We start from the raw sequence: 23,025 nt of genomic DNA, 5'->3' as shown, positions 1-23,025 counted from the left end.
TGACAATCCTTAAATTCAATTCACCTCACCGATTATCGGTGCAATGCGTACGAGGAATCGGGGCCATCGAACAGAGACGCAGGACGACAACATGGCCTACTCTGATGATGAGTACTCGCATGATGGTAAGTCTGGGAAGCAAAATATGCCTCCAAAATCGACTTCAACGATGAAATTGAGAAATAAATCTGCCGAAAAACTCGTTGCAGATAAAAAGGACGGATTGAGTAACTTCGTTATACAATACTCTAAGAGATCTTACTCTTTCATATATCCACCTTCAAAGAAATTGCATGAAATGCCCGAAACAAAAAATATTGATACAGCAGCTAAAACTTCCGTTGAATCTTCCACATTTCTAACAAAGAAATGGTCCGAAAACCTTAATACTATGCTTATTGATCAGTCAAACTCAGTAAAATTTGCTTCAATTTCAATTTTCATTGAGAAATGTCGATCAATCTACCACAACTGCCCTCCATTTCTAATTATTACTCATGTCGATCAGTTCAGTGAGTGGATTGATCAGATAAAATACTGGACAAACCAATCAATTTACATTTGTTCTAATAACAAGAACGAGCGTCATGATGTTAATGACTTATCACTGTTCTTTGATCAAGGTCCTGAAGATCAATTTGGTGTTATTCTTATTAGTTTCAATCAATTTCATACTGACCCTTCTGTTTTACTGAAATTTAAATGGGCATCTGTTATTTTTGATGATCCAGAAGAGGTAAATGATATTTCTGTCTTAGATTACCACTCAAGAACCCTCGTTCTTACAGAAGATGAGCACAGATCAGATTTCGAACAAGAATTTCTCTCTGTAGAAAAGGATTCAGTATTCCCAGAGTCCGAAATATACCATATCACGCCTGAAGCAGCAGCTTCCGATGGTTTATTCGCTGAAACTTTGGTGAATTGTCCAATGATCCAGATTCAAAATGAGAAATACTTACAAATAATACAAGATAACAAGGAATTTGTAAGTAAACTATCAGAAAACAAAGGCGATGCTCATGAAAAAACATGTGGAATCATTAAATTTCTTAGAGAATGCGGAGATCATCCAAGTTTAGTTGATTCTTCAATACATTCTGAGTTGATTTCGATGTCTGGAAAGACAAGTATATTATCAAGGCTTCTTTCATCACAAAAAACAGATAAAAGAAAATCAATTTTAGTTGCATCAGATGAGAACTCTAAAATCATTGAAACAATGTTCTCTGATAACAGAGTTTCATATGTTTGTATCAATACAGAAGACAGCAAAGCAGATGTCGAAGAAAAAGTCAAACAATTCGAATCAGAAGATTTTTCACGCGTTCTTCTTATCAATCCAGAAAATATGAACTATGCAGTTGCAAATACTAAGTCACAGACCATCATTTCCTACGATTTGAGCTGGACTCCCGTTGATTCTGGATCCGAAATCATATTATGGAACGCTAAAGTACCAAATACTCAACAATACAGACTTGTCACTCAAGATACTATTGAGCAGATCATGTTTGAGCATTTCTGGTTCAACAGATCTCAAAAACCGAAATCCGTAGAAAATACCAAACTTTGTTCCTTCGAATCTGCCTTAGATGTTCTCAGGAGAGCACTTATACTTGCTCATAAGAACCTTGGAGTCGTCAGATCCCCACACAGATCAATTCTTAAAGACAGTAAAACTGTTTTTTACTCTGACCAAACAGCATTTGAAATTTCAGAGTATAATTGGTCGGACACTTATTTAGAACCACCTGAGAAACCATTACCGCCAGAAGAGAAACCTAAAACAGTACGGCCATTAACACCAGCACAATATTGGACACATGAAAATTTATTGGATTTTTTAACGTATTTTCCGAATTTTCCATGGGGAAAATGGAGTGTTTACGAGAAACACAACAGACCTGTACCAGAACTTATCAAACTCTGGGTTGTTTTTGCAAAATCTTTGTTCAAAAGTTTGCAAAACCAAAATGATTTTCCACACGTTCTTTCTCTGATAAAAGAACATGGAAAATTCGACCAAAAGAGATTTATCAACTCGTTAAGTTCATGGGGACAAGTCTTCCCTCTCCTAAACGCTGAAGAAGTTCTGACAGACATAGAAAATTGGCCAACAATTGAATCAGTTTGTTCGGATGATTTTGATTCATTTAGTGAAATTCAAATTCCGAAATTTGACTCCGAAATCCCTGAAAATGAACTGAAAAAACTGATTTTCTCTTCGAGCAGAGATGGTCTCAAGACAATTCCCGATGAGAAGAGAGAGTTGTTCAGGCAAACAATAAGAAAACTCCAAGTTGCAATCAAAGAAAAAGGAATTTTGGAAAAACAGAATTCTAAAAATTCAAAAAATTCAAAGAATTCTTCAAAAAGTCACGTTTCCACTTCACTTTCCAAAGAAAAAGCAAGTGACATGAAGAAATTCGATGTAAGTGACCACAACAAAGTTATAAACTGCTTGATGAGTTTCGGACTTCCTGAAAAAATCGAAGAATTTAAGGAAGTTGCGGATTTGTCAGATTTTTCTGATGAAAAAGTGACATATTATATCAATTCTGTTATCAGGTACTGCCAAACTAACGAAGACCCAAAGAGCCTTCAAATCATCGGCAGAATCGTTAAATATCATCAGCAAAAAATACCAAAACGGTTAGAATTATTCAAAAAATTGAGATCAATAAAAAGTGACATCCAAACATATTCTGCTGAAGACATAGAGTTCCTTCAAGCTGTTTCTTCTCACGGCTTCAATTCTTCATCATTGTCACCTGTTTTAATGTCACTTTTTTCTGGATCTCCATCAGAAATCAAAATCCATTCAAAAGTGAAGTCACTTTTAGAGCAAACTCCTGTTATTGTTGACAAGAAACTTCCAGAGAATATAGAGAGTAAATTGCCACTCAGATTGAATGATATGCAGATGCTAATCAAATTAGGAAAAATTGATGAAAAAAGTGTCAATGATTTTTATGTTTATCCAGATGGATACGAAGTTCATACGATCTCTAAACAATCCAATGGTGAAAGTGATGTCTTCTGGAAATGTACGATAAATCTGACAGAAAACGGTTTTATTTTTACAATGTCAAATTTAGAAAATGACACAATCAAATTTGAAGGGAAATCTCCTGACGAAGTTGCCGAGAAATACAAGAAGAAGTTGCAGATGAAAGGTTTGAAGAACATAACAGTTGATGGACATGAACTCTTCGCTTTGAATTCTCCTTTGCTACACAAAATTTTCTCCCAAAATTCAAAAATTATTCCTTTGGGTTACAAAAAACGGTTTTTCACTTCAAATTTGGTTTTATCGTCTAAATATCCAGAAATCGGAAAGTTCTCTAAAGAAACAGATAAGAGCCAGAATGCTCTGGAAAAGCCAATGACAAATATTCCTGTTCCGCCTCAACAAACTCAACAACATTTCAAGTTTCAGAAGAAAACATTTGGAAACCTTCAAGCTCCGATTGTTCTCGATTTGTCTGAATTGGAAAAGTCTGACCAACAAAGACTTACATTGGGCTTCTCAACCAATGTCAACAGCAACAAGAAAATTGTTGATTGCTACTCAAGTTGGATCGATTTCAGTGATTGGTTGCCTTAATATAATATTTTTTTGTTTTATTGTATTTTAAAGATATTATTTTTTTTAGATCAAAATATTTATGTAATCATTTTATTGCTTGTCTTTTATCAATAGTGGTTATAATTGAATATGCGAATATATATTATTATTGCTGATGTGTTTGACTTAATTTATAAACTATTCTGTTTTTCAGAAGTTCAAGAGAAAATTGATTGGAACATATTTCGTTAAACAATTGATTTTTCCAGAGAATTGATTTTGGTTTATTGATTACATTATAAATTAATTCAATCTCATCTTTAAAAGTTAGGTGAATTCAACAAATGTGTTCCACACTATTAACATATCAATTAATGATTCAACAGGGCATCAATACAGTGCTTCAAAATATAACAAAAGTCATGGCGTTCAAGCAATTTCAGGGGAAAAAAATAATTTCGAACACAATACGACAAGTTTAACTTATATGAACTAGAATCACTTTTGATGCCTGCATAATATATTTTATTATTGAAACCATGGTCAAGTTTAATGAAATACTTAGTTTAATAAAATAATTATAAAAATATTTGTTTATTCATAAACCTTTGGAAATATTTAGTAGTTTAGGAAAATTCCGTAGCAACTTCTATATTTGTATAAGTGCTGTTTTAGAGTCGGTTTATCAACACATTTTCTAATTGTAGCAATCAAATGCTGAACATTTGCGCCTTGAGAAATGATACCAGAAAAGCATCCATTTACGAAAAATGAAGCAAGATTCTGAAATGCCACAATTGAAATTGTTTTAACAGGTTCGAAAACTCTGAAACAACAATCCCAAAACTGCTTTCTTTCATAAAGGTAGCATTTGTTAGATAAAATGACGTCGGAAATGTAATCAAAGTACCAATCATCGTTTGAAGGATCAAAGTTCTCTTGGAACAGTTTGAGCATTTCATTCCTGACATTTAGATTTGGATGCAAAAGATATGCTTTGAAGAAATCATCTATCTTAAGGAATGAAATTGGCTTCTTAAGTTTTGCTTTTGTTTCTGTGGCCTCTTTATTTCTACCAAGTTCGATGTGAGTAGCATATCTGCAAACAAGGATATCCGGATCTTCTGATGATTTGGTAAAGTTATTGATTATATACATGAACTTTTTATCATGTTTCAACAACGATGTCATTGATGAAGGACCGTTGTTAACTCTTCTGTAGAAAAGCATATTTGCAGAATCATTTGATTCCTTCAATACTTGTTTCAATGATGTTTGTGCTACTTGAGTATCGTTAAATAGGTACCAATTTTCTCCTTGTTTACAGTATGAGTAATAGTGTCCATGTTGTGTAGTTCCATAGTAGATAACCGTTCCACAAAGAGTGAATTGAACGCCATTGTATACAAAATCTGGTTGAATTTGATAAGATTTGTTGTAATTTTTCTTTGAAGATGAATCAAATCTCTCAAGTTTGAAGACAAAGACTTCTGGAAGATTGATGATCTTTCTCTTCAAAAGACAGTCATACATAACTCCCTTCGACATTTGTTGTATTGGTTCTGGTGCGATATAATCATCAATTTGTTGAGCAATAGTCTTATTGACATCTGTTTTGATTAAGAATGAAAGTTTGTCATCATTTATTGAAAGAATGACATTTTTAGTTGCCTTATCTTCATAATCACCATCAATTTTCATGAAGAATAGATTGTTTTCGGCTTTGAGAATGTCATAAACATTATTGATGACATCGACATAGAATTCATCAGCCTCATTTTGTTGGGATGGATCAATTGGATCACCTTGGAATGTAAAATCATGAACAAAGCGTTTCATTGAAATTTGATGTTGAATTGAACTGTATTGCATCTCACAAAACAAATTTTGAAGAGCTGTGATGTATTTATCATTTTGAGCTTGAGCACTGAGAATTAGGTCTCTGAATTCTTTGATATTGAACAATTGTTGAATTGTTGAATTCAAATAACATGTTCCGCCAAGATTTTGAAGTCCATTCTTCAATGATTCAACATTTTGTAATTGCAAGCATTTCTTCTTGCAAATGAATGAAACAACTGCTTTTGGATCAAGAAATGCATAGTAATTCTTAAGGAATGAAGTTAGATTATCACTAATTGCTAGTTCTTTGTTATTATTGATCAAATTGGCAAAGATATCTTGAACAATAATTTCGTAATAACCATGATTTTGTGTTACTTGTTCATCATATTTGTTACAGATATCAAATGCACTGATCAAATTGTTGACAAAATCATCAGAAAGAGTTGCTTTTGTGTCCTTTATTTGCTTGTGAAGGTTCTGCAAGAATGCTTTGAAATTAGTTGTTTTTGAAGCTAAAATTGGAATTAATGAATAGCGGAGAGAACTTGGAATGGATAGATTTGATGACATCTGATTGAAAACTTCATATTGAATATTGATTACTTTTGATTCTGATTTGACTTTCTGAATTATGATTTTATTTAAATCAGGATAATCTGTATCAAGAAGCTCTTTAAACAAACTTTTGGCTTCGGATTTACCTTGTGCTAAAAGAGTTTCAAGGGAATTTGTTGATACCAAATTATTCCACTTATTAATGTAATCTTCTTCAACAGTCGTCATTTTGTGATCTTCTTTATGCGTTTGTACTGGAACTTCCGGTTTCTCAGCCTGATCAGCATTTGTTTCTGAACTATCTTCTTCAAGTCTAATATCGCCGCAGCTGATATCACCACCATGATTTTGATATCCAGCGGATGTATTTTGATCTTCTTCTATAGGATCAACATCTCCGCATACTGTATTTTTTTCTTTTAAATTTTGCCTAGTATCTCTTGTTCTTTCAATAAAAGGATTTAGTATATTGATTAAATCTTCTAAAATTGCTAGTTTTAAATATTTTTGAAGAGAATTAAGAATCATTAGAGTTTCATCAAGATTATTCAGAGAAATGTGTGTATTTTGAATGGTATAAAATAAGTCATGAGAATCATATTTATCTGATCCCTGTTTTAACATTGAAATGTAATCTTCAGTTGATAATCTTGTATTTGATAAGATTCTTCTTGCTTGTGTCATCTCAAATGTATCGAAAAACTTCTCATCTTCTAGAAAAGTTTTGATATTTTGTGCATTAGTATTGACATCAAGCACTAAACCTTTCATTTGAATTGAAAGTCGTTTATTTTGTAATAAACAGAAATTCATCAAAAGTGACAGCTCTCAATTTTTTGACATTTGTAAATTCTAAATTGAATGAGAAAAATGAAATAATACTAAGCATAATACAATATTCTAGATTTAATTATAATTAAGAAAAAGTTAGTTTTGAGAGTACTTTTCATAGGCATATAGAATGAAATCTTCTGAAAAATAATATCACATAAACTCATATTATTTTCTAATATATAACTATTTTATATAAAAATCAAATTCAATGATCTTAAAAGCGAAGGATAAACCTCAAAATTTACGAATATAATGAGTGGGAATAGGCGTAAAGCAAAAATTGATATTTCATATGGTTTTATGATAGATAAGCATTATATTCCCACTCATTATATTCGTAAATTTTGAGGTTTATCCTTCGCTTTTAAGATCATTGAATTTGATTTTTATATAAAATAGTTATATATTAGAAAATAATATGAGTTTATGTGATATTATTTTTCAGAAGATTTTGTGTTCTTCTTCAAAATTTTATTTTTTAATAAAAAGAATCTTTACAAATATACATTTACTGTAATTAATATTTAAAAACGTGCTCTATCAAAAGTTCCAAAAATTCAATATTTTAGCTTTTCTGAGATGTCACTTTTGATGAATTTCTGTTTACAACAATTTCAATTTCTTGGTATTTTTGGGAGAGAATGTCTATTTCGAAAAAAATAATTGTCTTTCGGTCTATTTCGAAAATAATCGTTCCGATCACGACGATAGACATTAAAATGCATAATTCTCCACCATAGAGTTATTTTAGATCCTTGGCTTATTAGGCGCTACTAAAGCATACTATTTGCAATCTATTTATATAATAAAAATACTATGTTATGCTTTTTTATGAGATTAATTAGAAGATTGCAAGACAAATTATGATATTTCTCACTATTTTCACATATAATCAGATAGCCTAATACTAATACTAACGTTTTGTCACTGTGCTATTATGTTAATACATAAAAAGTATTATGCTTATTTAATTCTAAAAAAAATATTGTGTATATAAGATCACAATATATTATTTGTGCTAACATATACGAGAATATAACAATAACGCTGTTGTTTATCCCAAATATATTGTATTTAATATAAAAAATATTATCAATTATTATTTGTGTTTGCAACGAGGCCTTTAATAAATACATAGTTTAAGGTGATGATTCACAATAATAAAATGTGATAATTCTCTTAATTTTTTTTATTATTATGAAATATTTAGCATATCATTAATATAATGGATGATCTGAATCGTATTAAGGAAATCTAAATCTATTCAATGATTAAAATTCGATATAAATCGAGTTAAATCACAATTGCATAAATTGATTAAGATATTAGGTAAATAGCTGTGGTATATCATTTAAATAGTAATGTTTATGAGTGTGTATATGCACAATTTGTGAAAAAACAGTTTTTTGTCTCATATTTCAAAGAAATATCAATAAATCGATTATTAGACAGAATGCTTCACCAGTAATGATTGCGTTACGTTATAAATTAACAATTTTGGCCAATCATTCATCTAAAATTGTCAAGAATTTAAAATTTGAATAAAGCTGTTGATTTTATAAGAGATATATATGAGAATTTATCTTTAAAATTAGTCACTTGCTATGATATATAAGTGGTTTATCTTAAAAGGTAATATCTATCAAAATTGATTACAAATTTTTGAGAAAAATCATAAATTTTCGCAGAAATAACATTATATACAAATATTAAACTTGATCTACTTACTCAAAAATTCCAAAATAATTTTAGATTTATGATTTTCATAGATTTTTTAACAATTTTTGAATTTATTTTTTATTTTTTGAAAAAAATTTGGAAATTTCACATCATTAAATCACGTTTTTACTATTTCAATAGTTATTTTTACGTTAAGTTGTAATGAATTTACTTATTTTTAAGTGAAAATATAAAATAATGTCAATATTTTAAAAATAATGAGGAATTAGCAAGAATGATCAATGTAACTCTTTCATATATCATCAATTACTACTTTTTCTTTTCATTTATAGTGAATGAATATGGTTGAATGCTGCTAACGTATTCATTAACAGCTAAAGTTGAGAACGGGAACATCAAATACTGATTCGAAACAGATTACCTTGATGAACTCGTCTCTATTTAATCATTCAAAATTCATATTTCTCGATTATTATTACAAACTCTCTCAAATTAAGCAAATTATACATCATTTTATCAACATTACAATTGCAATCTACATTCAATACGAAATTCAAACGAAATTCTCCATTATTACAATATTTTGATTCATAAATTAACGAAAATGAAATCTTTTATAAATTTCGAATAAACAAACAACGTATAACTCAAATGTACAATCAATAAATGAATTTCAAAGTTTTTTACAGATTCAAAATATCTTTTTAAAATATTCTCATTATCAGCTTCCTTTATGCTCGCATTACACTACAGATATATTTCGCCAGGCAACTACTTTAAAAAATTCGATTTTCAGAAATTTTACATTCTTTTTTTGTTAAAATCGTTCTAATACTAGTGATCCAGATCACTGCTACGATAAACAAATATAGTGCTATTACTTTCTTACTTATTATGACTAAAAATTTATTTTTATTATTATTTTGTGCTTTATTTTTCATATATTCACTTCAGCATACTTATTTATCAGAATAATAGAGAGATTACAGGGTCATAATCCCATAAAAACTTCTTTACCATGATTAATATAATGAAAACTCACAAATTGTCATTTTATAGGATTTTTCAATATAAAATTATGATATATAGAATATGTTTAGTAAGTTTCCAAACAATCATCAATACATATCATATATAATGAAATTATGATTTTATATAAGAACTTGAACACTTTCTTTACTATATATTTACCTCGGCCTAGACGAGTTATGATCTATGCATATATTCATTCACTTCAAAATGCAATCTTTAATAATTTCGCCCTCTATCGTCGTGATCGGGACGATTATTTTCGAAATAGACCGAAAGACGATTATTTTTTTCGAAATAGACATTCTCCCGTATTTTTGGTTTAATTTAGAAATCTGTGGACGATTTTGCATTGTAAAATATTTTATGTTAAAAAAATCCTGAAAATGCTGAAATTGTAATCGAAATTTCGAAATAACAAATGTAATCGGGAAACTTTGTTTGTATTTTTGTTGTATAATTTAATTGATGTCAATTACCTTAAAATTATGAATTTTAATTATGTCATTTTATAAATAAGGCTAATACACAAAATATTGAATGTAGTATTGAATCACAACATCATCACAGCATTTCGTACACACGCGGCACGATTTGCTCTGGATTAATGAATTTTTTATTTAAATTTAAATAATCTGTATATTACAATTGTCAAATTTAATAATGTTCGCATTCTTCTTTCATAATGTTCTTTCCGCAATGCCTGTAAACTATGCGCTTAGTTTTAATGGTAGTGGGGTACTTTCTCTAGGAAGATTCAAAGAACTAGACAACATTGAAAAGTTTACGTTTCAATTTTGGCTTTGCCCATCACAATGGGAGTCAGGAACCCACATAATTGAAAAGGGTAATTCTTTTAGATTTATGCTTGGTGCTGAAAATCAATTGTGTTTCCAATTTAATCAGCGAATCATAAATATCACATCAGCAAACTTAAGCGTTAATAATTGGACTCATCTTACAATCATGAATGGTGATGGCCAAATTAAATTCTTGGTTAACAATAACTTAATTTATAACGAAAGCCAAGTTGAAAGTCTAGTCGCAGATGATGAGCCATTGTACGTTGGATTGAACTATACAGGACGTATTGATGAACTTAGAATCTATAAAAACACACTCTCCGGTGATTATGATAATTTCTGGCAGAATACATTGACAGACCTCACACATCAATGGAATGATCTACTTGGCTACTACAAGTTTGATCAATTCACATGCGAAAATATTGTCGATTACACTGGCAAAAACCATGGAACAATGTCAATTTCAGGCGTCAGTCGCGAGGTTGTAACTGATAATGCAGATTTCCAGTATTTGTTATCAATTTCATATATTAACTACCGTAGGTTTGGCTGGGCAAATCTTGACGAAAAGAAGATGCAATTGACAAACCATTTGTTGATTATCTCTGGTAAAACAGATGCAAATGGTAATGCATGGATTGATTTCCGTGAAAATAATGCTAATTTCACGAATGCAGAATATGTCAAAGATTATGATGGAAGAAATGGGCTCGTCCATTTCAAAGGACAAGGAGCTCAAATGGACTGTGGTGTATATCCAATCGAAAAAGGCACATTTACCTTTGGAGCTTGGTTATATATCGAAGAATGGATTCAAGACTCCGTAATTGTCAAGAAATATTTAAGTGATGCAAAGGGAATCATTGTTAAACTTGGAGATTCAACCAAAAAATCATTTACACTTCACATAAACGGTAATAATTTTACTGTCAAGAACAAGTTGCAAGAAAAGAAGTGGACTTTCTTCGCTTTTGCTATTAATTCAACTGCTGACTCTATGCTTCATCAAGTTATGTTTATCGTTGAAAAGTGGTCCATCAGGAGCAGCCTCTTCATCATTAACCGACTTTTCAGGAATGACGGATGTTCAGACAATCATTGGTGAAAACTTCCATGGTTATTTCGATGAGATCGGAACCGTCTTAATGGCGTTGAATTCATCATGGATCAATGACTATATGAGAAATGGAATGTCATTCCCAGATTATAACAAGTGGATTCCAAGATTATTTATGTTGAATATTGATTGCGATTATAAATTTGACAAGAAATATGATCTTGGCTACAACACATATAACTGGAAGGAATTCCATAATACATTACTCAAACCTTATACAGGAAGAAGAGGTTACAAGATAATGTTATCATGGCAAGCTCACAATGATTGGTTAAAGACTCTTGCAAACGTTCAATTAAGAGAGAAACTTGCAACAAATGTTGCTAGTGTTATCAACGAAGGAGATATTTGGGATGGAACTGATGTCGACTTTGAATATCCATACTCTAAAGCAGAGTGGACAGTTTATGGCGAATTCCTTAAATTACTTCGCCAGAAAGTCAATTCATCTAAATTAGTTTCATTCACTCCACACGCATACATCAAAGATCTACCTAAAGAGTACATGCAATACTTAGATTATGTATTATTCCAATGCTACGGCCCTAATTTGATTGATGTGTGGAAAGATGACGAATATATCAAGATTTATAACAATGTGTTAAACTCTGGATATCCACGAGTGAAGATTGTTTTGAGTTACAGTACAACAACATCTTATGCATTCATTGATAAAAAGCATAACAATTCCATGCCTGATGAAGAATTGTTCAAGAATTTATGGAATGAGAACTTCACAAGAGATACATGGACAACAAACAAAGAAGGCTATGATTACTATTTCAACAGCTACAACTCTGTTTACTTCAGAGCCAAATACATGAGACAACAAAGATCTGCAGGAACAATGTATTGGGATACAATCAGTGATTTAAGAACAGATCATCCTCTTTCTTTGGCAAAGGCTCAGTCTTTCGCATTAGAAGGAAATGTTGATTTAATTGTCGATAAAGTAGAAAATGCACCACCAACTCCTTATCCATATCCAACGCCAATTCCAACACCTTCCCCTACAATCACTGAAACGCCAACATCAGAACCAGTTCCTCCTTCTCCAAATACTCCATCACCAGAACCATCTAGACAAACGCCATCAACAAAGCCAAATCCGGATGACCAAAAGAAGAAAACAATAATAATTGCCTCAGCTTCTGCTGCTGGAGGTTTAGTTGTCATAATAATTGTAATTGTTGTTGTATGCTTGGTAAGAAAGAAAGAAAAGCAATCTGAAATTCATGATACTATGATGACTCTGGTGTAATTAAACATAAATCTCTTTCCTTTTTAATTTACTATATGTTTTTCATATCAACAAAAAATTAAATAATATAAATGCTTATGGACTAATATATATAATGAGTATGCTTACACTTAATGAAAACAAATCTATCCCTGACAATATAAAAAAATTTTTTTGAATCAATAAAATTCATGTGAATGGAGCATTATGTGTTATTAATTTGCAGTTTTATAACCATATTTGCATTTACAATTTAATATTTATGTGATCATTACTAATGATCATTGCCAAAATAAGAATTTTTAAAATTGATCATATAAATTATTTCAAGATTCACATATTTCATATCCGTTTATATAATAAATTAAAAATGATAACCCAGAATATTTATTCGCTAAAAAGCAATTATTGGGCACGAGATAATCTTTGATGTCTTGAACGGATAATTGAACCACCCCATTCAACAATTGTGAAGCCGGTACGCTTAATATTTGGTATTGCCTGGACTGGTTTATTCAAGTCAGATTTACGTGCCTTGCGAATTGCAATGTAAACGCGGATGACTGAATCTGGCTTTGCGCTGCAAGTGAGAGGAACATGGTGGCAATAGTTTGCGAGCTGGAATGAGCAGAATACGTTGCCAAGTTTGTTAAATGTTGGGAGCCAGTATGTGATAAAGTCAAACTTCTCGCGATCGTTGAGCTTGAATTGAGTGAGTATCTTCTCAAGAAATTCACGGCCTTCGCCTTTCTTGACAAAGAAGCCCTTATCAAATTTCATTCTCATAGAGATATCACCTTCCCAATATAAGTATGGAATAACTTTGTTGTTGTGGATGAGATCGCCGTTTGGTTTAGCTGTTACATTCCAGTATGTGCCCGCTGTAAACTCTGGAACAACTGTTGTAAAGTTCTCCCTTTCCATGCTGACACCAACTGTAAGATCCATCTCCTTTGTTGGATATAAATAAATCGCAGGTTTCATGATATGAACTTGCAATGGTTTATAAGTGTAATCCGAATAATTTCTTTTTATAAGGTCTGGAGACCAATAGGCGTTGCCTGTTGGTTTTATTTGGCAGCGTAGCTTATTGTGTGGTTTGTATGGTTGGTATGGACGAGGTTTTGGATATGAATGATGACGACTTCGGGCCTCTGAGAGGGCAACAAACAAAAACATTAATGAAATAAAATTTCTTTCAAATTTGTTAGTCATACTGACAATCAAAATTCAATATTCCTTTCAATAAGAACGTCATTTGACATTTTTGCCAACTTGTTGATTTTTGAGCACCAAAGATTATACAGTATTATCTTTAGTGCAACATAGGTTATTTTTTGATGATCCCCTTGATTAAATGCTTTCTAATCCTTAATTTCTAAGATTCCAATATTATTGTCTGTTGTTAGATCTAGACTTCGTGTTGTCTCATCTATTGTTGGCTTTCTTTCTTGCTTATATCCTTCGATGCTATCACAGCCTTTGATAATAATTTTTTATAAAGTCAATACTTTGTATAAACTTTGAGACTGAAATAAATAATCTCACGAACTCCAATGTAATGTATTTGCTTTATAAAATTTTGCTTAAATATCAATGTAGTTTTCAAAATATGATTTTTGGTATTGTAAGAATAGCTGCATCTTTAAGTTTTGTACCCACTAAATATGTATGTATTAATTTTTGGTCACTCTCAAGAAAAGAAAAGCGTATAACAAGATATATATTGATCAATTATCTGAATTGATGCAGTCAACCTTCACATTAAACACAATTTTTTATTTTAACAGTTCTGATATAATATTATGATTTGATAAAGTATGCTCATATAAAATATTAAATTGGTAAAGAAGAATTGGAATTACTTCAAGCAGAAATCTTCTTTCCAAGTTTGTAAATGCCAATTTGTTGCAAGAATATAAGGATTGGTGCAAATAAACCCTAAAAGTTAGAATGATTTTTTTTTGACAAATATTTTATATGGAAAATGATTTTAATGAAATCCTAAATGAATTAAAGCGTGTTATCTCTCTCAATGAAAACAAGGCTTCCCAAGAATACATAGACTTCCAAAATAAGATTCTCTTAAACACAGATTACATTTTCTCTTGTGTTAGTAACTTTAATTCATTATCAAGCGATGCAGAGATATCAACTATTTTATCAATAGTTACTTGTCATATTAGAACAAGTTTTGCTGAATTAAATCAAGATCAATTATTGGAATTATACAACCTTGCATTTGGAACATGCGTTCAACGATGGAATACATTCGACAATGAATCAAAAAACAAATCTGCCACGCTTCAAGCTCAAATGTGCTACAGATTATATCCAGAGTATAAACCCGATTTTATTGATTTAATTCAAACATTGGAACCAAGAGAACTTAAATTTAAGATCATGCGAGAATTTACAAATATCATTTCCCTCTTAGATCCATTGAATTTTCAGATCACCAATAATTTAAAGAAATATTTAGTTGAAAACGACTTAAACAAGATCTTACAGATTATTTACGAAGGGTTAGTTGCAGAAAATGTTGATTCCTTTTTTGCATTATCCTATTTATCGTTTGCAGTCTCTCCTGATTGGGTAACAAACAATGACATCGTTGGCGCATTCGGTAATGCCATACAAAACGCGGAACTTTGTCCTCCTTACATTTCAGTTTTAACATCTTTGATAGAATCACCGATAAACCAATATAGAAATGATATTTTCAATTCATTTGCTATCCCTGATGTCCTTGCCTCCATTCTCGACAATAAACCGACCGAAGATATCTTAATTTCTGCAGCTCATTTACTAAATTCTTGTGGTCGACTTGTAGACCTAAACGAAGAGCAGACATTCGCTCTAATTGAACAATCACTTGCATTCCTTGATATTCCTTTGAACGAAGTCTCTCAAGAAGTTTTATCTTATATTAATAACTCAATATACGATCGTTCCCAGTACTGCGGCATATTTTTCCAACACCTTGCTGGAAGGCTTGTTGTTTACATCGAAAATAATCCTTTTCCGCTTATGTCGACATTATATTCCAATTTTCTAAGGTCTATCACAAATTGCTTCAGAGAAAATGCAAATGATACTATGCAAGAGTGTACCGCTTTCTTTTTCGAAGACGGACAGCTTTTAGAAAGTATTCCGAAATTATCTGCCCTTTTGTCAATTTTGACCGACCAAATATCACTTAGAATATGTATTGAAGACTTTATGAAGTTGATTGACACGATTTTTTACTCTATAATTGAATTTTTACAGGGAATTCAGAGTTTAAAGGAAAAAGACAGTTTTCCTTTGATATATACATTCTTTAAGCTCATGGATACATTCATACAACACTGCGAATCATTTTTCATGGAAAATGACAGATCTACAAGAATATTCCAAACATTAATGAATTTATTAGTACTCGAACAGGACAGTGACATGAAGCAGAAGCTCCTTGGCCTACTCTTCCAGCTTTCTAAGTCAAGAGCAACGAAATCTGGTCAATTAAACCTGGCAGAAGATGATTTAAAGAATATGATTCTGTATTTTAGCACTCCTGAAGTACTCAGATCTGTTTCGTTCCTCATAACGAAGTTTGACAATGAAATTTACCAAAATTTAATCGAAGAAATCGTGAACCACTTCGAATCAACGAAAACCGAAGAGAATAATGTCGAATACTCACTGTTACAAGCATATTTCATCAGCTGTTTGCAGCCAGGAACGTTTCCATACAAAGAACAGTTTATAATGGATTTTATATTGCGTCAAATGCAAATATACGAAGATAATATTACTGTTTACAAGAGGTATGTTGAGTGCTTGCCGATTCTTGGTGTTAATTCCTTTGAAATTTTCAAAAATATTCTTGAAACGAAAGATATCTCGCAATTTCTCTCTGAAAGCATCTTCTGTGCAAGGTGCTACCTGAAGATAAATCAGCAGCTCCTAAATGTCACCGATGCATACGCAGGAGGCATCAGTGATATAAATTGGGTCAGAAACTTTACAGAAATTTTTGTTCAGAAATTTTCAGAACTAATGGGTAATTTTCAGAAGTTTATTTTTTCAAAGGAAATGTATTCAAATTTGTATACAACAGTTAATCAGATAAATGGTTTTCTTGTTCAATTCAATCAGATTACAGATGAAGAATTTTTGGCTTTAATTGGTATTTTTAAGTTTTTATTCATCAAATCATATAATACCAAGCAAATTCTTCAGTCTTGTCTCTCAATCCTGAATTTATCTGTTAAGGATCCAAAGAAATCTGATTGGATAATTACTGAGATGACTCCATTCACGTTTTCCTTCATTTTCGGATCGAAATTTGATCCAAATAAGCAAGAATTCGAAGTTTTCTTGCAGGAGTTTGTTTTTAAGACTCATGACTTGTTCTTAAAGATCAATCCTGAGTTATTTAAAGAAGTACTCAACAAGTTCTTTGCAGAGTTTGGTTGTCCTGAAGATTTCGCACAAGAATACGTCCAAGTGCTTCAAATTGAGAAGAAGATGGTTTGGCCAAAATTAAGAGTATTTTATCTGAAATTGATGAGTTACAGATGTTCTGAATCATTGCCAAACGGATTATCTTATTAGAAATGAATGTTATTTTATATATTTTTGTTATATATTAAAAAGGTTGATGATATAACTTTTAATTATAATTTTTTAATAATCTTCTACAACGTATGCCTTTTGGACCGCACAAACTATTCGCTCTAATTCGATATAACAGCAAAGAATCATTCCTAAATTTTATTCAAGCTTCAAACTAGAAGCTACTAAACTACTTATTGCATGTGCAGATTATGGGAGCTATCGTATTTGCATAGGAAATGTAAACTACTCAAAAATTGATAGGAACGCCTTTTGATTATTTTTGTTTTTAATGCCGAAAAGCATTTGAATCAAAAGTAATCGTATGGTAGAGAATTATGTATTTATCGTTTTGAAAAATTTTGATCAAATTTTACTTATCGTTCAATTCACTTCATTTTTCATGAAAGCAGTTTTATCCGACTTTTCCGAAGCCATAAAACTTATTGAAGATAACAAATGGGATGACTTCATCAAATATGCCATTGATGAAAGAAATAATGCAATAATTACCCAAATTTTGGCGAATTCAAAATATGAAAATCTTTTAATTCAACAAATGACGAAAGAACAACTACTCGAATATCTTGGAAATGTAAAGAATTCCACAAATATAATGAAACGGATATCAAAAATCGCAGATTCTGATTCAAAATTTACTGAAGTAGCAAAACAATTAGTTTTGAATCCATACAAGGCACAATATACTAATACTTTAAGTTATTCCATATCAAGTTTACCAATTGATATGATAAAAACTATAATAAGCTCAAGAGTTACAAATTCCGAAATTAAAGATGTTGCCACACTTGGATCAATCATCAAAATACATTTAGATGGAAAACACAATTTCAAACTGATACAAGAGCGTGATTCTAATGATGTCAAGAAGATTTCAATTGAAATCACAAGAAAAAGTGTTTTAAATGCATTTCTTGATCATTTATCTGATGTTTTAGATTACATACAAACACTTAATAACAAATCCTCTCTTATTCGGTCACTTCTTTCTTTTCCAATAGAAAATATCTCAAATTGTATTAACAAACGTATCATGGATGATGAAATGAAAGCCAAATTAACAAAGATATTCATTGATTTCCCAGTCCACAAAGTTTTCCCTGAATTACCAGCAAAATTAATTAATTTTGGTGATATAGATTCTCAAAATCAATTAGAAAGGATGATAAGCAAATTTTCATCAATTATAAAACAACCAACATTGTATCAATTATTCAAAAAAGCTGTTGATGCGAAACATCCTGATTTCATCAAATATATTTCGCAAAATCTATTCAAAAGTGAGGTCTACATATATATCAGAGCATTAAATAGTCAAGATGGTGTTTTTGACAAGTTATTTGAGTTTGCAATCCAACAATCAGTTGAAGATTTCATTCAAACAGGAGAATCAAAATCATTTAATTATGTTTGCGGAGTTATTTTTAATCATACAAAAATGTATCTAAAATATGATGAAATTGTAAAATTTATAAATGAAGTTTGCAAGCGAGTTATTGAATTAAAAGAGTCATTGTTAACAAATACCAACAAATATCCATCATTTTGTTTGCAAATTATCAAAGTTTTGTTGAATCCAAATGACAGGAAAATCAGTAATTTTGTTAATAGTGAATTCAAGACACCTTTTGAATTACTTGATAAAGATATAAGAAATTCTATTGTTGTTGGAGCAATAAAACATCCAACTGATGACAAGAAGTTTTCAGATTTCATTTCAAGCCATGAATGCACATATTTATTTGGTTTGATATGCAAATTAAATTCAATATTTGATATCCATCTTGTTCTTTCTGAATCAAAGAAATCTTCAATTGACAAATACTCAATGATGAATGGAAAATTACCTGTTTATCCTAATCCAATTCCTTGCAAAATGTCAATTGTTGAAGTTTTCCTTCAAATGTCCAATTTCTGGCTTTCAGATTCTGATAAACTTGTAAGAGAAGGTTATCTTTGTTATCAACTCTTAGCCAAAAAATTTGTAAATGAAAGTTTGAAATCAGATGACAAAGAATTCAAAGAAATTGCAGCATTAGTTTATCAAAGATTCTTGACTTATTTGTTTGGATTAAGAGATGCGAAGAATCTTCAATTCAGAGCTGATCTTTTCTCAGATGCTGCAATTTATCCACCTTTTATTTCATTGATTAATGAAATTGATCCGGAATATCCAATTAATCTATGCAAGACTAACATAAATAATGCTCCAACATTAGTTAAAATGCAGATACTCCAGAGATTATTGATGTCAAGCCATTATGAAAACTCAAAAATTGATGCTGTTTATGGAAAGATTTCAAATCAAATTTTGCAAATGCTGATGGAATCTCCACTTAATAAATTTGATATCAATGGTAATTTTAACGTTAATTGGCCCGAAATATTCGATTACGATTGGAAAGAACTTGAGAAAAAGTTTTTGAATGCATCAAATATTGATGTTCCTGATTATTGCAATGTATTAATTAATGATGATGTTGTTGATTTTCATATGTTAATACCAGATGTTGAACTTGAGAAATTTAAGACAAACTTCACACCAAACTATTTTGTTTATTACGAAATTGTTCAGAAATTGTATCAATTCGTAATTACAAAGAAATATGTTAAAAAGAAAATTGATGAAACAACAGAAATGTTCATGAATTTTCAAGAATTTTTGATAAAGAACAGTTCTAAAATTCTTTCAGAAACAATTACATTGGATTTACTTCCAGCAAATTCTGAATACAATTATTATTCAATTAAACTTTATTATCATCCTGCTTTCTTCCCAATGATTAATGAATTGCACAAAGATTATGTATTAGATTTCAAATGCATTGATTATTTGTTCAATTTTGATTTCAAAGAAGGAAAGTTAAATGATGATGTAAAATTTGAGGGATTTCCATTTACAATTAGTTTTGATAAGAACATTTCACAGAATAACTTAGACGCCAAGTATCAAAAAGAACAAGAAATCAAACGTAAAATTTATGATGATTTCAAATCACATCAAAAATCATTCAATCAAATAACAAATAAATCTGCTTCATTAGAAAAGAATTTGAAGAACATCATGAAAAATGACAAAATCACGTTTGTTATTGAGAAAAACACTAATAAACTTGAAAAAGAAAAGACGCAGCAAATTTATTTTGTTCCACGCCAGGTTCTGCAAGTTATAAAGGCATTTGACAAATGTGATAGTGAATTGTTCGTCAAATCAGCCAAATGCTTAATGACATTCCAATCAAATGAGATATTAATTCGTTATGGAAAATTCAATGAAAACTGTTCATTTTTCACTTCAATTTTGAATTTACTTTTAGTTGAGATCACCGGCAAAAATGTTTCTCTTGATTTATCAAAAGAAGGATTGGGATTCTCTGAACTCTTAGATATCTGCAATTCCATTGCTCAAATTTGTAGCTGGAATCTTGGAGATTTACCAAATTTGGAACTTTTGCAATTATTGAATTTGCAAACATGTCATCAGAGATTTAGAACAAATGCAAATAGTGTTTTCCAATCGATATTGATGTCAAATAACATCCAGAATATCATCAAATGCTTCCAATGCCACTTGTTTAGTGAATTATTCTTCGAATCTACAACAAGTTTATCTGATGTTTACAAGAACATAGTTGAATATATTCTTAAAAACAAGGAAACAACAGATATTCAAATAATTAAAGATGAATATTTGGCAAAACTTGCAATTGTAGCTTTAGATATGGAATTTCCAAAATGCGACAAATACTTGACACCTTATTTGCAATTTATTTCAGAAAGATCATTAATTTGCAAGAGAAGTGCTGTTGCAAATGCAATTTACTATACAAAACTTTGTAGAATGTATGATTACGAAATTCCTAATTTCGATGATATTTTAAGGAAATCATTTACAAAGTTTGAAGATGAAATGACAATATTTTACTGTCTATTGATCAATTATGATAAAACTCTTGAAATAATGAACAAGAAATCAGTCTTTGCTCCATTATCAGTTATGAGTTGCCGTCCAGAATATTACCTTAATAATTCATCATTCAGAAAGATCGAAATTGGCAAAGAAAATACAGATTTATACAGCAAAATCATTGATGAATTTCTTTTGAAAGGTTTGTTGAGCCACACACCACACATTGTTGAATTAATTGTCAGTCTTTTGTCATTCATTGAGTTGAGTAATGATCACATGAAACAAATAATTTCGAACTATGTTGATGAAGGATTGAAGAACATAAATGTTGCCGAAAACAAAGAAGAATTCATCAAATTTGCAACAATTTTTGTTTCAAAGCATTTCAAAGAATATGAAAATTGCTTCAAATCATTCGAGGAAACACTTTCAAAAATCAAACAATATTCACTGCGAGCAATTAAAGAAGAATCAAGTAAAATTAAGATGAATAAGAAATATGTTCCAGAACAATCTCAGAAAATCAAAAATATCTATAATACTATTTCGAATGTTTTGGAAGAAATCTTTATCAAATTCGAAAATAAAAGTGAGATGAAGTCAACATCTGAATTTTGTCGTCAGATTTTACAACCGTTAACGGATTCAAAACCGTTTGGAAACTTGAGGTCATTCAATGAATTATTGAGCAAAGTGAAGTTATTTGGTGATGTCAATTTCGAGAAATGCTGCACTGAAAATCAAGATCAACTTAAATATCTGATTTTGTGTTTGCAAAACAACAACGATGTCGGAACAATTGATTACAAAGTTGTTTCTAATATATTTGAGATATTGAAGGCAGAATTTAATGAAGAGCACACATTATTATTGTCAAAATTACCAAATGAATACAAATATAACAAGTTTTATTGCAATTTGTTCAAGAAATCACTTTCAGAAAACATCCCAGATGTTGATGATGAAAAATTGGCAGAAATTTTGTCGGATTTAGGTGATTTATTATTATCTGATGAAACAGAAGAAATGACCAACTTAATAAACAACGAGGAACAAGATTATCAAGTACAAGCTAGGGAAGCTCTCTCTAATTATATGCCTCCAGGTAACTTGTGTCAGCAATCATATCAACAATGCCCTCCAATGCAACAACAAATCCCAATGCATCAGCCAATCAATCAATCATATCTTCGAATGCAAAGAGCACGTTCAAATATGAAACAGGAATTGAGAAATGATAGAGAACCAGTTGAAAATGCTGGTGAAGAAGAAAAAATTGAACATGGTCAAATGTTTAAACTCTTCCTTTAATTTTTTAACTAAATAAAACTTTTTTTAATATATATCAATGACTCATATAGTTTTTTGAACATATACTTACATGTTTAAAATACCGAGTGACAAAAGCTAATTTCAAATTATCTTAGCTTTTGTTTCCAGAACTGCGTACTTCTGAACTCTATCCGCCTTCCGTCAATTGTTGTCAGCATCGGCGACATTGGTATTGACGGCACCAATCTCGTCAACATCAGCCAGCATGCCTTTTACTTAAGCAGTGTTTCATCATGTCTTAAACCAACATTCGAAAGCATCGACAAGTACGCATTCAAGGAGAGCAATTTAACACCTCTTACAATTTCGTGCAACACTATCGAATATGAGTATTTCAATTCATGCATTAATCTTGAGGCTGTTTTTATGCGAGATGATATTCAGAATGTTATACATAGCTGTTCAATTAATTAAAACTATTAAAGTATAGTAAGTGAAGTTAGTTTTAAATCAATTAAAAAAATAATTTAAAAATATTATATAATA

The 23,025-nt window shown here is 30.7% G+C and overlaps 7 protein-coding genes across 7 annotated transcripts, besides 2 other annotated features; 5 read left to right on the top strand and 2 right to left on the bottom strand.

Moving 5' to 3' along the window:
* Nucleotides 1-27: 27 nt before the first annotated feature.
* On the top strand, nt 28-3,657 carry TVAGG3_0866970 (helicase protein; the record flags this gene model as incomplete). Its single annotated transcript, XM_001307447.1, has 1 exon — nt 44-3,610. One exon carries the CDS (start codon nt 44-46, stop codon nt 3,608-3,610), a length of 3,567 nt encoding a protein of 1,188 aa, XP_001307448.1.
* A 510-nt stretch (nt 3,658-4,167) lies between these two features.
* TVAGG3_0866960 (ubiquitinyl hydrolase protein) lies at nt 4,168-6,742 on the bottom strand (the record flags this gene model as incomplete). Its single annotated transcript, XM_001307446.1, has 1 exon — nt 4,190-6,742. One exon carries the CDS (start codon nt 6,740-6,742, stop codon nt 4,190-4,192), a length of 2,553 nt encoding a protein of 850 aa, XP_001307447.1.
* Nucleotides 6,743-6,766: 24 nt separating this feature from the next.
* Nucleotides 6,767-6,803: a mobile genetic element.
* A 575-nt stretch (nt 6,804-7,378) lies between these two features.
* Nucleotides 7,379-7,416: a mobile genetic element.
* A 2,761-nt stretch (nt 7,417-10,177) lies between these two features.
* On the top strand, nt 10,178-11,425 carry TVAGG3_0866930 (concanavalin A-like lectin/glucanases superfamily; the record flags this gene model as incomplete). Its single annotated transcript, XM_001307445.1, has 1 exon — nt 10,178-11,425. The coding sequence occupies one exon, from the start codon at nt 10,178-10,180 to the stop codon at nt 11,423-11,425; it is 1,248 nt and encodes a 415-aa protein (XP_001307446.1).
* A 40-nt stretch (nt 11,426-11,465) lies between these two features.
* On the top strand, nt 11,466-12,725 carry TVAGG3_0866920 (concanavalin A-like lectin/glucanases superfamily; the record flags this gene model as incomplete). The annotated part of the gene is made up of 1 exon (XM_001307444.2): nt 11,466-12,698. One exon carries the CDS (start codon nt 11,466-11,468, stop codon nt 12,696-12,698), a length of 1,233 nt encoding a protein of 410 aa, XP_001307445.1.
* A 335-nt stretch (nt 12,726-13,060) lies between these two features.
* TVAGG3_0866910 (uncharacterized protein) lies at nt 13,061-14,006 on the bottom strand (the record flags this gene model as incomplete). Its single annotated transcript, XM_001307443.1, has 1 exon — nt 13,083-13,856. One exon carries the CDS (start codon nt 13,854-13,856, stop codon nt 13,083-13,085), a length of 774 nt encoding a protein of 257 aa, XP_001307444.1.
* A 400-nt stretch (nt 14,007-14,406) lies between these two features.
* TVAGG3_0866900 (armadillo (ARM) repeat-containing protein family) lies at nt 14,407-17,322 on the top strand (the record flags this gene model as incomplete). Its single annotated transcript, XM_001307442.2, has 1 exon — nt 14,658-17,276. The coding sequence occupies one exon, from the start codon at nt 14,658-14,660 to the stop codon at nt 17,274-17,276; it is 2,619 nt and encodes an 872-aa protein (XP_001307443.1).
* A 357-nt stretch (nt 17,323-17,679) lies between these two features.
* TVAGG3_0866890 (uncharacterized protein) lies at nt 17,680-22,823 on the top strand (the record flags this gene model as incomplete). Its single annotated transcript, XM_001307441.1, has 1 exon — nt 17,680-22,518. One exon carries the CDS (start codon nt 17,680-17,682, stop codon nt 22,516-22,518), a length of 4,839 nt encoding a protein of 1,612 aa, XP_001307442.1.
* Between the last annotated feature and the right edge of the window lie 202 nt (nt 22,824-23,025).

The sequence above is a fragment of the Trichomonas vaginalis genome, chromosome VI, assembly GCF_026262505.1.
Source record: "Trichomonas vaginalis G3 chromosome VI, whole genome shotgun sequence".
Taxonomy (NCBI): Eukaryota; Parabasalia; order Trichomonadida; family Trichomonadidae; genus Trichomonas; species Trichomonas vaginalis.
This window is presented reverse-complemented; position numbering and strand designations above follow the sequence as displayed.